The sequence below is a fragment of the Nesoenas mayeri genome (assembly GCF_963082525.1).
Source record: "Nesoenas mayeri genome assembly, chromosome: 6".
NCBI lineage: Eukaryota > Metazoa > Chordata > Aves > Columbiformes > Columbidae > Nesoenas > Nesoenas mayeri.
In genome coordinates, this window is record NC_137545.1 from 21,398,316 (window position 1) to 21,413,170 (window position 14,855).

At 36.4% G+C, this 14,855-nt stretch overlaps 1 protein-coding gene across 6 annotated transcripts in view; it reads left to right on the plus strand.

Annotated features, from left to right (window-relative positions):
- Nucleotides 1–13,725, plus strand: part of ATF2 (activating transcription factor 2) — a 44,903-nt gene extending 31,178 nt beyond the window's left edge. For all 6 annotated transcript variants that reach the window (XM_080346414.1, XM_080346416.1, XM_080346413.1 and 3 more), the window contains 2 exons: nt 4,328–4,433; nt 11,065–13,725. In XM_080346414.1, the coding sequence (XP_080202540.1) occupies nt 4,328–4,433; nt 11,065–11,291 (333 nt within the window). In that variant the 3' untranslated portion in view covers nt 11,292–13,725. The remainder of the gene's footprint in view (nt 1–4,327; nt 4,434–11,064) is intronic.
- The last annotated feature ends 1,130 nt before the right edge of the window (nt 13,726–14,855 follow it).

Here is a 14,855-nt window from a genome sequence, read left to right on the forward strand (position 1 = left end):
AGTCTAAGAAATTTTTACCTAAGCACACAACGTGGCATCATTACCTGTGTTCCAAGAATCATGACACTGCACCAGCATTAGTTAAATTTCTTGCAAATGTATGACTGTCTCATACCTGTTCTGTCTTTAAACAAGTTCCTTTAATGCAGTCACAGTCCTCACTGTAAATCCATTAATTACAAAATGGTTTGTAACACTACGGCTTAAATAATCAAAGAAATAAGTGAAGGTAGAACTACAGGAAGAAAAACAAAGAACAAAAAATATTGGCTATATATCAGTTTTCTTAAAGACAGTAATTTTGATATTATGTGAACTGTCTTAACTTACACATACCAATTTTTATAACCAAAAACAATCTACATACCATAACTGAAAGACTTCCAGATTTCAAAGAGTTAACTTGGTAATACTGAATTCAAGAAAAAGAATTTTCTTATGATTTGCCAAAAGCAAAACCGTTAACTGTGAAGAACAGAATGACTTGTAAAGAAAATTGAATGTCAGAGAAATAATTAAACTGTACTTTATGTGGAAACATTAATCAATCCTATATTTCCATAATAATTCTTCACTTGACAGGCTAACACAGCTGATCAGCGTAGTGGGCAGTAATGACCCATTATTACTTACTTTATATTTAATAGTAAATTTACTAAGTTTGGAGTTTTGCCTTAGTACAGTTTTATAGACTGAGTCTTAGGGTTTAGTAGTTCATATTTTGTTTCATATCTAAGTGACCTGCTCAGCTGAATTTACTGAGATGTCAGGTTTCCACAAGTAGTTTAATACCAAAATGGCTACATTGTATTGCTTCACAGTACAATTCTGACTTCTTTCAATGGAATTAGTAGCTTTCTTGTAATGTCTGTCTCAAAGCGTCAAAAGTCAAAGTCAAGATTCTTGAGACTGGAGCTCTCTATAACAGTACACAGAGATTTTGAAGAGGTTTACTTGGTTGATATATATTTTGTTCAGTAGTTTTCAGCTTTTTGCAGATTAACTTCTGCCTACTTTCTTCTTTTAGACGATTGAATGTAATTTCCTTTTTAAACATTATTTTTCAAACTGTTGCTTAAGGGAAAATGTCCATCTATTACATCATGCCAGTAACATATTTAGGTTAGCTTGGCTGTCTACTATAGGCTCTGCTGTGTAAGGTTTTTTTCTTTGCTTCCAACCTTTTAAAGTTTATTTACTGCTTGATTTTTGTGGACTGTGTTTTCTACTAATATGTTGACTTGTTTATTGATCTTAAATTTTATACACCACATTGTGTTGCCTCTGTGCCTTGCACAGCACTGTGGGGTATGATGTGCTCTATAATGTGCTGGGGACAGTGCGTCCCCAGTGGTCCCTCAATCATATTGCAGGATCAGACACCAGAGTTCATGATATGGTCTCTATTTGGTCCCTGTTGCTTTAATAATCTTAGAGGGCAATGTATTAGGAGAACAACGGCCTGTCTTCTTCATGATGTCATTGCATGTTTTAAAGGTTCAGCCATCAAGTGGCAGTTTGTACAAATACTGCAGAAGCTGCTTCAGGAAGGCTAAATTATGAGAGAAACACCCATAAGCACATGTTCTTGTCCATAAAGGGGTATCTTGTTGAAGTTATCTAAAAAGAAAGAGGACTAGCAGTGTTTTAACTCAGCTACAGATAGTCCTCTATCCCTGTAAGTCACATCTACCTGTGTCTGGTGATAGTTTTAGTAAATAATACCTCACAAATATTGTCCCATGCCTTGCTGAGTAAGGATTCATCTGGTCCCACTATTAGATACATATTTTGGACCTAGGAAGAAATAAGCAGATACAGAATATATTGTACACCGCATGCTGTACCAAGTACCATGTGTTTATTCTTGTTAGCCTGTTTTCCATAAACACCACCACATTAACGTATTTTGAATGAGATGGAAGGACTTGCTGTTGTCACATACGTTATAAGAAAACTGCAATGTGTATAAGAGCTGGTTCTTGAAGTAGGTCTTACTGTTAATATGTAAATGATTGCCTTTCTGTGACACTCCATGTACCATGTATCTGGCAGATGTAACTCTGTTCTACTTTCAGGAATGATTTGTATATTACATATAGTGCTGTTGGCAAACAGTGTTCATGTTATTAACATTTCTGTAATAGCTATGCATTTGATGATAATACCTCAACTCTTTTAGTACAGGAATGCTGTTGCATTTTTTTTTCAAGTCTGCTTAATGTAACATGTTTACTCTATTTCTGTTAGCAAAATTCTTAGTGTTTATAATACAGCTGACATCAATCTATAAACTGCTTTTTCAAAAATTTTTAATTGACATTAGTTTTACTTACACTAATGCACAGTGACTTCATACTTATGTGCTGTTTGCGTGTAAAATTCTTCCTTAAAATGTGGGAGATGAGGGTAGAAGATTTCTGAAAACCTTTTACCAATTTGATCACTTATTTTGCCAAAGTTCTTTTAAACTTACAGAAGTATGTTTCATATTCTTTGACATTGCTGCGTCTGTAGCTTATCAAGAAGTGTCTCAAAACTACATCAGCACTTTCTTTTCTCCCCCAGCTATGTCAGTTCTGTGCAGCTGCCTGCTTGGCATCCAGAGCTGTAGTTCCTCAGTAAATAACATGGTGAGCTAAGAGGAGACTGGGAGCTGAGGCAGAAGTAGTGTCATTTCTGAACAGCCCTAGATTTCAGGACATGGAATGTCAGCTGGTAGAGACTTTGTGGTTTGGGGTTTTTTATGACAACTTTTTGTTTGCAATCACATTTTTCTTTCATTAGAAACATTCATAAAGTCAGATTTTGGCTTTCTTTCAGCTCCTGTTTCTAAAAAAAAGTTTCTAAAAGAGGTATTTGGCACAATAAAATGAATGAATAGAAAAGTAGTCTTCAATAGTTCAAGAGGATTTGGCAGGTATAAAGGCTAGAAATTTTTTTGTCTCTTAGATCACAGAGGTCACAGAGGAACTTTTATTTTAAAACTATGATATTTTAGCTACAGTATTTATAAACCATGTTACTTAGTGTAATTGAACCTAATAAATTGTGGTTTTAAAAATTGTTTTCCTTATTTTGGAATACTTTTACTTCTAATTCATTTCTGACTGCATTGCCTTATTTCTAGCTACAAACTAGATTGACTTCTTGATCTTTTTTTCCACATAATTTTATTTGCAGTCCAAATTTCCTGTATTTTGTTTTTTCTTTAGCTTGCTCTCAAATGCATAAACACATGTATTTAACAAACAATTCTGTCATGCATGCGGTATATAACACTAATGTTCCAAGGCTGTTATAGTTTAAATAACTTCAAGTGTCAATGGAAAAGATTTATATTTAAAAGAATTTAACTCATGAAAAGCATATACTGTGACAAGCTCTGGCTGTCACAGAGCATTACAGACAACTTCATTCTGTAGTTACAGAAACATTTTTCTACTATTTTAAGTGCAAATGGATCTATCAAAATGCCGGTCCATTCCTAATTTGGATTGTCACGTACAACGCACTTACGTAGCGCTTCTCATCCGTAGATATCAAACTGCTTTACAGGGAAGGTGTCACTGGCCTCCACTGTACAAATGGGGAAACTGAAGCACAAAGAAGTAAAATGACCTTGCCCAAGGTCACCCACCAGTGGAAAGGCACAGCCTGGAAATGAACCCAGCCACTAGATTCTGCCAGTGCCACCTCCTGGGTTACACCCTGCTTTAGTGACATAAGCTGACATTTCAGGATTTTGTCATGGTTATCAATTATTCCTTCATATAACATGTTTATGCATGGTCAACAAAGAGAAATTGGTATGGAAATCAACAGACATTTACAAAATTATGTTTTCTTTTTCAAAGTCCAGGTACAAACACAGTCAGCAAAAATCGTTCTGCTTTGGCAGATTTTTATTTTTACCTTTTTTTAACGTTGTCTGTGGCATCTGTTAAAATGTGGGTAGTTAAATGTAAATTTACTCTGGTTAGAATTCATCAGAAAACCTTGAAAAAGCGTCTTACAGTAGCTGGATCATGTGAATGGGACTATATGTAGACTCTGCATCTGCAAAGTGAAAAACATGTTGTATTTTCCAAAAAAGCATTTCCTAGTTTAAGAAAATCATAAAATAAATTTATCCAAATTTCAGCTAATATTTTAGTATTCTGAGACAAAAGAGATGTATACATTTTTGCAATATGTACCAAATGGAAACTTCTTGTATTTTATCTACCCCTAAAGCAACAACTGAAAATCCTATAAAACTTAATACTTACCTTCAAAACGTGTGTAGTTTGAGCCTGGTAAAGTACGTAACTTTCTTCTCCTTTAGAATGAAGTCACCCTGCTGAGAAATGAAGTGGCACAGCTGAAACAGCTTCTTCTGGCTCATAAAGATTGCCCTGTAACCGCCATGCAGAAGAAATCTGGCTATCATAGTGAGTAATGTTCCATTACCTATAGCCTTAGGCTGCATCCATGAAATACTGCTGAAGTGAACCGAATGAACGTTAAAATTGAGAAGTGCCGTTCTAATATTACATAAAAGATTTTTTTTTTTAATTCTTGAAGGTTATTGGAAGGCAGGAATGAATATGTGATATTTAGAAATACATTTTAAGTCCTGTCAGTTGAAGTGTTGCATAATATTGAAGGTTTTGTGTTGATTTAATAAATGCATATGATAATTAGCATTTAAGGACTATCAGTTACTAGGCCTGCTTCGGAAAATATAGTGAAAGTATTAAGAGCACACGAGAAACCATTTTTTATACTTTATCTTAGCCTAGTACAGTGAAAGGTCCTTGTGGGTTTTCTTCCTTCATCGTAATGCGATTTCAGTAGAGGTAATACAACAGCTGTCCTCATTTACCATAACATGCAGGATCAGTCAAGCTGTTAAAATAATCAGACGCAGGTTCCTGGCTCCTACTGTACAATGTCTAGATTGTTTTGATTTCCACATTAAGCGACTGCTTCTCTGTAACAGGGTATTTTACAAAGCAGTTCTAAAACTGAAGGGAATACCGAGAGTTCCAGTAGCGTTGTTTTTCTAATACATATTTTTACTTAAAGGTGCTCATTTCATTTTCCTCCTTCCAGCATTTTAAAGGTTAATAGTGCTTCTCTGACTTGTAACTTCATTTTGGACATGATACACAGTGCCAGAACCAGCTGCTGCTGCTGGAGAATAAATGGCCAATTTTGTCCATTGTATACAAATTTGTTACAAATAACTGAGCTGGGAATGCATTAGGCAACATTCATAATATATAACCCACAGCTTTCGTTTTTATGATTTAGTGATATTTCAGGATATTTGTAAATGTGAAGATTGTTTCTGCCATATGTAGCCACTTCATTTTAATTTGCCAGTGTCAGTAATTCAGGGGAATAAAGGAACATTTTGTATTGCATGGAAACAGATCCTCAGGTGCTTGCGATAAAACTTAATGGCCACCATCTTTACTTGTAGTCATTGTAAGCAATTTCATCAGAATGGGCAATATTTTTTAATTTAAAAGATTCAGGAGATTTAGCAACTCTCTATTGCCATATATATTTAGAATACTGATTTTGTCAGTTTTGAGCTTATAAATCTTGGTCCTTTGATCTCCACTTGTTTTGACAAGACGGAAAATAGCATCTTGGAGTAAATTGGAACAGTATAGAAATTTGTTTGGGATTTATATTAACAATGATTGCTGCAGGGATGAGGCCATTATGGGTCCCATCTGACAGAACAACATAATTTCATACAGAAACTGCTACGGAATAACATTATGCACGCAATGTTGTTGAGTTTATTAAAAAAAAAAAAAAAAAGTAAGAAAAAAACACTGTAGGTTTCTTGAATTTTGATGTTTGGAGGATGCGTGTCCTGTAATTGGCATGAAAAATATTTAAACATAAGTCTTAAACTGCCAAATAACTACATGCTAAGGATTTCTTTCTTGAAGAATTAACGAGCAACCTGTTTAATAATACTTACTTTCTATTCATGGAAAAGGACTATAATGTCCATAACTTACTAAAGAATGCAAAATGAATAAGAATTAACGTTAGTCAGTGGAAAAATCCTACGTCTCAGAAAAAAATAAAATAATAGTAAGCAAGGGGACTGAAAGCATAGTTCATCTAGTTTCTTAAAAGGTACCTTGAAAGTCGGAGTTCAACATGAATGAGAGTTGCAATGCCAACACTCTGAAGGGATTTTGTCACATTATCTCTATGTGAGTGTTGTTAGGAAAGCGTGTTGGCTCAGTGACATTCCCACAGTACAGCTTGAGCGGAAAAAATGGTTTCAGTTAATATGTTCATGAAAATGGTGTTCGTAGAAAGTATTTTTAAATAAACATATTATGTTCATCAAGTAATCCAAGCTGAATTGCTTCAAAAACGTATGGAGTGGTTTAACAGTCTGTCTCTGAGGAAGAAATTGAAGACACCAGATCTGAGGGCTCCTGTGGTGCTGAATATTGTGCACTGCTGAGACAGTGAGAGTTTGTGCCATGCAGACCATGTTTTAACAGCTAAGTACACAACTTAATGGGGTTTCATGTACGATGCACTTAAATAGGCAGAAATAATCTATTGCTTTTCAGGCTATTTTTAGCACTTTTACATATATTTAAAAATCTTTTATTTTCCCAGCCACATTTTTGTCTCAGGGCACGCGAAAAGCATGACAGTGCAGATATCCCTTTCTTCTAGCTTTGTTCTTGGGATCGTATTTGCTTTATTTAAAAAGTCTTGTGCCTGCTTCAAAAGAGGGTGTCATCAACGCAGAGAAACCAGAAAAATGGTTATTGCAGTTTGAGGCAGTATGTGGATGAATTTCTGTTGACATGTTTGAGTTTTCAGCCAGTTTAAACTTTATTTCCCAAAGAAAGATGCTATTGGTTCTCAATGCATCTTTAAACATTTGAAGAAAGCAGGGGGGAATGTGCTGTGCATACAAGAAATATAAATGCTGTTCATTTATTTTTTATTGTAGCTCTCTATACCAGATTATTTCTAAAAATCTCCTGCAGTACTGTATTTTTTCAGACTTTTTCTGGACTTGGAGTAGGAAAAGGGTGAAAACTTGTAAGAAGAATATGTGTTTGTGAAAATTAGAGTTGTGGCAGGAGGGAATGGAAAACGGTGTTTTAAGCATTTTTTTAAAATATTTTTCAAAAGGACTTCATAATATTCGAGAACATTTACACAAAACTGAATACAAAGAAGTATAAATAGAGGCTGTGATGTAAGTGATATTAAATGTGGGGGGGTTGTGTGTGTTCTTTCTCTAATTAGTTTTCAAGAAATGGTAGAAGGTGACTAACCAGCTATCAGACCTTGAATAATTTGAACCTGTCAAACCAGTGTGTTCCTACAGCCTGTCCCAGACAGGTGAGGCTCCTTCAGTGATGGAAGGGATGTCCACAAAGGGCAGTGCCATGGAAACCAGCACTTGGGCTCTAGTCCCTCTGTAGTCCATGGATGGCCTGATGAGGATTACCATGAGGCTTCCTTTCTAGTGATTATCAAGGGACCAAAAAGAGCCCCGGATTGCAATTGATGGATTGTTTTCTTCTGAGGACTGAAATCCCTCTTTGTTTGCTTAACTTACTGAAAGCAATTGGTTATCAATGCTAAAAAGCAAATAATAGCAATGTTTGAGTACTTTAAAAGGTCACTCCTTAGTGCAGCCTCAAAAGTCTCCTCTGTGCTTTGTTTGATATTTTAAAAATCTTTTCTATAGCCCAGTCTAGCACACATTGTGTTCTGTTACCGAAATGGCTCCCCGCTCCTCATGGCGCAGCCTGCCTGGGAGCTGTGCAGCCTTCAGGAGAGCTCATGTGATGTAGGTCTGTAAATTCTCAGCCTTTGAATGTACAGCACACGTTACTTCTGTAGATTCATTTATAATGTGGACTGTACATTTTCCTTTATTCGAGGAAAAGCCAGGGGAACCATTAAAAAGCTACGCTGTTAGCTACATTATGATTTTGGTATGTGTCAGGTGAACTCTTGAAACTCCAGTCCTGTGCCTGGCAATTCTCTGGTCAGCTACGAAAAAAATCAAAAAAAAATCTGTCAGAATTTAAATATGACTTTCCTGTCATCTTCTAAAAGCCTTTGTTCTTTATTCCCGGTCTTCAGGCTTAAGAAAACAAGTCACCTTTGTTATGAGATGACTTTAAGTATCTTCTATATACATTGAGTAGATTTTTCTTGTTTGGTTTTAATTCTTCAAATGAAGTTCTATACTCAGTTTTTGGCTGCTGTTCCTGTAAAGTTAGGTCTACATAAGGAAGTACTTTGAAGGAAATCTAAACAGCTAATCTTTAGGGTGGTACCTCATTTCTAAATATTACTTTGCAGTTATTGAGTTATTGAGTTATTTACAGTTCACAGAATCACAGAATGTCAGGGATTGGAAGGGACCTCAAAAGATCATCCAGTCCAATCCCCCTGCCGGAGCAGGAACACCCAGATGAGGTTACACAGGAAGGCGTCCAGGCAGGTTTTGAATGCCTCCAGAGCAGGAGACTCCACAACCTTCCTGGGCAGCCTGTTCCAGTGTCTGTCACCCTCACTGAGAAGAAGTTTCTTCTCAAATTTAAGTGGAACCTTTTGTGTTCCCATTTGAACCCATTACCCCATGTCCTATCATTGGTTGTCACCGAGAAGAGCCTGGCTCCATCCTCATGACACTCACCCTTTATATATCTGTAAACATTAATGAGGTCACCCCTCAGTCTCCTCTTCTCCAAGCTAAAGAGACCCAGCTCCCTCAGCCTTTCGAGTCAAACTTATTACCATAAACTAGTGCTAGGTCTGTGTCTTATATAACCCCCTGTCTGCTGTAGGCTCCCCATTCTCTAGCCCCTGGCATCTGAAAATATCTGAATCCTGTGCTTTCGTCTCTTCAGCAGTGTGTTGGTTCATCTGCTCTATGATATGAAAACTTCTGTTGTACATCAGGGATCATAAGTACTCTCGTAACTTTCTTCCATTGCATATGTTGTCTTCCTGAGCCCATCAAAATTGGAAAATCAACCCTTTCTCATGTTCTTACCACAGTGATACTATTACAGATGTTTCTGTTGAGTTAACAACAAATATGGCAACATATATGTTAAGGGATTCAGAACAATGGAAGACCTTCCTTCTCTGCCTGGAAGATAATGATCTACATTACTTCCTCTCTATCTCTCACTTCTAGCATTTGAAACTAACCCTTTTTCTTGAGGATAAAGAGGATTTGGCCAACAGGGAGATCAGGGATCAGCAAAATAAGCATAATAGGAAGACTGAGATTCACGGAGTAACAACAGCTCTGAAGAGGAGGAGGAAGCGTTACACCAGGGAAGCTGTATTCGATACATGTTGTCCCACTTGCTGCCATTTCATTCCAAGGTGAAGAATATGCTGCTCTCATGATTAGTAATTCATTGTTGTTCAGGAAGTGGCACTAGAGTTTCTTTGTTAGCTCGTTCATGTAGGTGGTATTTCTTTGAAAGAAGTATAACGGCTTTGCTTGCTTTACCCATCCTTTTTGACCTTACCTTTCTTTCCAGAAGCGGCCAATAATACAACTGGTGCTCTCAGTCTTTGAAGAGGAGTGTGTTCTTAGTATACGTGGGGTTGCTTCAATGATCTTTATGCTGGGGACTTGACTTTCTAATTTAGTGGATTTTTCTTACTCATAACTACTATGTCATATAAACAGTACAATCATAATCTTCATTTCATCATTGTTTGTTCAAACTTAGTGTGTGTTTAGTTTAGTTTATTTAGGCTATTACTCTGGTTTTGTATGGAGATGAGGCTGTGGTATCCCAGTGCTGTTCATCTTTTAGTGTTGGGGTCATCCCTTCCCCTTCCTTCTCTTCCCCTGGGTAGCTGTTGAATTTGTAGGTCAAGCAAATCTGACAGGGATTGCAAAGACAAGGCTAGAAAAAATTGAGCTCTGTTCCATTGCTGTGTCACAAGCCATAGTTCATGCTGCTTCTGGCTGTGTTTGTGTGTATCTTTCTGCATGGTTATGTTATATAGTAGTCAGCAGTGTCTTAAAAGAGACTTCCAGTGTTCCATCTGTTTACTGGGTTTAAGTTGACTTGTTAAAAATACTTGAAAGCACTAAGTGGTACAAAAAAGTTATAGTTAAATTTGGTGTTCATACTTCTGACTGAAAAATAATAGGCTTATTTTCTTTTTTGTCATTTTTGGTGGGTTTTTCTTGTTTGTTTTTGTCTGTTCAGATTTGGGGTTTGTTTTTGGATTTCTTTTTCTTAGTCTTTAACTTAGCTTTTTGCTTGGCAGTGTTTACATAACACTTTAACTTTTGCAGCTCTGGAAAAAAAGGATGATTTTAGCATGACTAGGATGTCTGTGCAAGAAAGACATTTTAAATCCTACTCATTTTGTAAATTCTAGTGCTGGACAAAGAGAATTACTTTTTAATCTGTTTATCCTCTGTGAGGAAAAAATAATGCAACTGTATGGCTAATTCACTTTAGTTCTGTGGAGAACACCTGAAGTATTCTTGAATTTATTTTTTTTTTAAATCAGTTTTAACAATTTTAAATCTTATTGAGAGTCGCTTATATACTAAGGAAGTTACTGAACTTCACTCTGTTAAAAGAACATGGGTTGAAAACTTGTGGAAGTGTTGTAAATAATAATTTTTCAGATATCATATTCCTGATCACAAATACTAATTACTGAATGCAGAATTACGTGATTACCAAGCAAACTCAGTAAATAGCGTATGTTAAAAATACATAGCAAATTCCTATAGCACTAGGAGATCTGGCAGCATTTTTAATCTGTAAATATTGCTTATTGACATGAGCATTCATCATTAGAATGAGGTGTGATCCCCAACAGATACTGCAGTCCATATTTTTTGTTTACGAAGTAGTATTTTCTTTAAAAAATGAAAATAAGATTGTATTGCAATTTGTGCTGCGTTACACCATGAATTTTAATCATTTAAGGGATGACTGCTGTTACCTTGGACATGGTGGTGTGCATTCCGGGGAAAAAAAAAATAATAAAGGAATTTTTCTTCTTCAGCGGCAGATAAAGATGACAGTTCGGAGGACATATCGGTGCCCAGCAGTCCCCACACGGAAGCGATTCAGCACAGTTCTGTCAGCACGTCCAACGGCGTCAGCTCCACCTCCAAGGCCGAAGCCGTGGCCACCTCGGTTCTGACACAGCTGGCGGACCAGAGCTCGGAGCCCGTGCTGTCCCAGATCGTCGTGGCGCCTCCCGCCCAGGCCCAGCCTTCTGGAAGCTGATTAAAAACTTGCATTGCAGCAGTTTCTTAGATACACCTTTGTGACTTTAAAGGGAAATCAAGAAAACACCAGTCTCCACCTAGGAGAAATTGTAGCTTAAAATTATTCATTTTTAAAAATCCAACTTAAATTTGGCTTTAAGGATTGGCAGTTGAAGGTGAGACAGAACACCAGTTCTAGTCTTTTTGCAAAAGACTTTTTTTTTTTTTTTTAAGTATTAGTTTTCCTAGTTATTTTTTGTGCTTAATGTGTAAAGTGTGTGTACAGTACAATGTGGTTTATTTCATTTTTAATTTGGTATTATTTCAACAAACATTGGGGTGAATTACTAAAGGTCATCCCCAAGACTGTGATAGTAATATTATGTGACATTTTTATACCAAAGTTCTGCGTAGTCCCTATTGACTTTGTACCATTGGCAAGGTCATAAAGCACTAGGCAAGAGAAAGACAGTAACAGTAAATTTGCTTTTAGTCTTTTTGCCTTTTTGTTGTTTTGCACATTATGAGAGGAAGAACATTGAAAGAAAAACATTTGGGTCGTCTTATGTATAGCATTTTGGTTGGCGTTTTAATTTGTTTAATAGGGCCAGTACAGTATATGAGATACAGTACTCTTATGCACATACCTTTCCTAGATGAGGATCATTACTAAATAGATTTGAATTTTTTTAAGTTTTAAATTGATGTCAGGTGTTCTTTTTCCCACCCTCCAACAGTTTCATTCTGGAGGGAGGAGAGCTTTATTTCTCCAGTCAGAATAGGTATCTATAACTACCCTTTGTTGCTAGGCTGAAAACAGTAAGTGTATTGTAAAATACAGGGTTGTCATGTATGGGATACTTAGTATTCCAAAGTAGGTTGATATTTTGTGGATTTTTGAGTCACAGACTAAGGAGTTTACTTGTGGTTTTGGATGCCAGAAAAGCCTAAAATCCTTCTTCAGACAACTCAAGACTTTTTTTTGTCATTGTCTTGTATTTGCAAGCTAACTTGTACTTAATTCTTGTGTAAGCACTGTCATCTTTTAGTAGCAAAAATTTTGATACCTTTCTTGTGGAAAAAAAAAATCAGTATCTACCGTATCTTGGAAACAATGTAATTATAATGTGGTGTGTGTGGTGTGTGCGTGAGAATGGTTCAGTAGTTAATGCCAGCAGTCTTTTGCTTGAATGTTTAAAGATGCCTTCAATGTGATGCTGGCTGATAGGCGATTGCAGTTTTAAAATGTTATTTACTGTGCGAACTTGGATAACTAACATTCCATGATGTAGTTTGTTTCTGATGAGATGATTGTAGGTACACTTTTTCTCATTATCCAATCATCTGTAGGATATTGAGTTTTTTAAATGTGCCATTCTATTTTGATTCTGTACTCATGTTCAAAATACAGTACAATATTTTACAATAGATTAAGTTGTTTAAAAAAAGTAGATGTGTGCTTTCAGGTCAGAAAACTTTGTATAATAGCAAAAACAGATGCATAGTAGCAACTGGCAGTAAAGCAGGATTCCATTATGTATATAACAAAGATTTAATGCATTTATAATGGGTTGTGTCGTTCATTTGCTCTTCCTTCTCCACACTATACTCTATGTTTTTAAGTGTCAGTGCCATCAAGTTTCTATTTGATTCCATTTTAAATCTAAAAATGTAATTGATCCACAGGAAAATCGTAAGTTCTACAATATATATACAACCGTACTATAATGAAAACTGGACAAAGAAGTATTTAAGTCATATATGTATCATTGCAGGCCTTTAAGCATGAAAGTAATAGGGATTCTAAATATTTTGTATTTTAAAACTAAGAAAGTTGAGTTGATAACCTCATGTGTTTAAAAGTCTTACTTTCCCAATGTCAAGGTAAAAGGCTGTAACAGCTATTGAACATTTCCAAGGTGGTGAAACACAATGGACCTCTTGTGAGAAGGAAACTAATTGCAAAGGCACAAAATGTGAATTCTGCAAGAAAGCTATACAGTCACTTTTCATTGTAGTTTTGGTGGACTAGATAAGGCCTCATTTATTATACTATAATTTGCTCTCCTAAACACAAAGGCTTTTAAATCATATTTATATAAGTGGAGTTTTTTTATAACAAAACTGTCGCGCTTGTAAAATAAGTCTACATAAGTGTATAGGAGATGTGTAAACAGTTAATGACTTTAACAGTGGGGCTGGAAAAAGAACCATAAAAATCTGTGTTCAGCAAATAGTGAAAAGTTATTAGTTGTACTACCACAGATTCCGTTTTGAGGCGTATGTCACACTACTTCTGTACTTAGCATTTGGGGTCTTTACATTGGTCATGTTTCACAAACTGTACTGTTTTCTTCTCTGTGCAGTTTGCATGAGTAAATCATCAAAGAGAATAAAATCTATCTTTAAGTTATGTTCCTATTTTAATGAAATTATAATTGTTCTAAAAGGCGGCACTGTCTTCAGACTTCTTTCTTCCTCCTTGCAATTATCAGCTTTTTTCTGGAAGTCATTACTATACTGTCAAGTAACGTTATGTAAAGGAGAACGCGTGTTCCTTAGAAAATAAGCTGAATTCCATTGCTCTGCAGTGGAGTTCCAGCAGCTTCTGATGAATTCGCCTTGTGTCTTGAGTTCCAGGAGCCTGAGGCGATGTGCAAAGGGGTTTGTACCCGGAGTGTGGGGATCCCTGATGTTGCGCAGCCATTTCTGGTTGCCCTGAGTTCCACAGCAAGAGACTTGTGTGTCACCGGGACTGCCAGCTAACTTGCAGGTATCTTAATGTACATGAAGCAAGCAAATAACAGCTGTAGTCGCATGACATGCTCACAATTTCAGTGTGAGAGGTTGAGGATAGATCATGCCCTCATGCTTGATTTTTAGAATACTAAAAGTGGCTTGGGCCTATTTATGAATGTAGGAGAATATGGTGTTGGCACATCCTTTTACATCTTGACAGAACTCTGAAATGGAGGCTTTGAAGGGGAAAAAGAAAGGTAAAGTTACTCTCTACTTACAAATATTACATATGTTGACCAAAGACAGTTAAATTTAAACTGCACATGACTTTGAGCCCAATCTGAGAATAAGGCCCAAGGCCTCTGTTGCTTTTTCTGACTATAAGAGTTATGCTTGTCACTCCAAGGAAAAAATCAGGAAGGCTGTATAACAGGGCAATGTGGGGGAAGAACCAACCCTCTTTATAATTGTCTGTGCTGTAAAAACACCTGGTTTTGTACCTAACTATCCAATCCAAGCAAGCTTTTTTCTCTTAAAAATGCTAATGGAGGCCAGGCAAAGAAAGGTATTACACTGATAGAACGAGATGACAGAAGTGTTGGGTGAGTGGTGATTTCAGCTACCAGAGGTACAGAACTAATTTGCTTAGAGACAGACACAAACATTTTAATTGGTCATCATAAATGATAATGAGTAGGAAACATAGTGAAATTAAGTGCATCCTAATAAAGTAAGGTATGTTAAATTGCACTGAAGGAAACTTCAGCAATGCTTCTTGACATGATTAATATACTCATGGCAATGTGGCTAATGAAGGTTGCATTTATATGCTACCTGTTGCTTC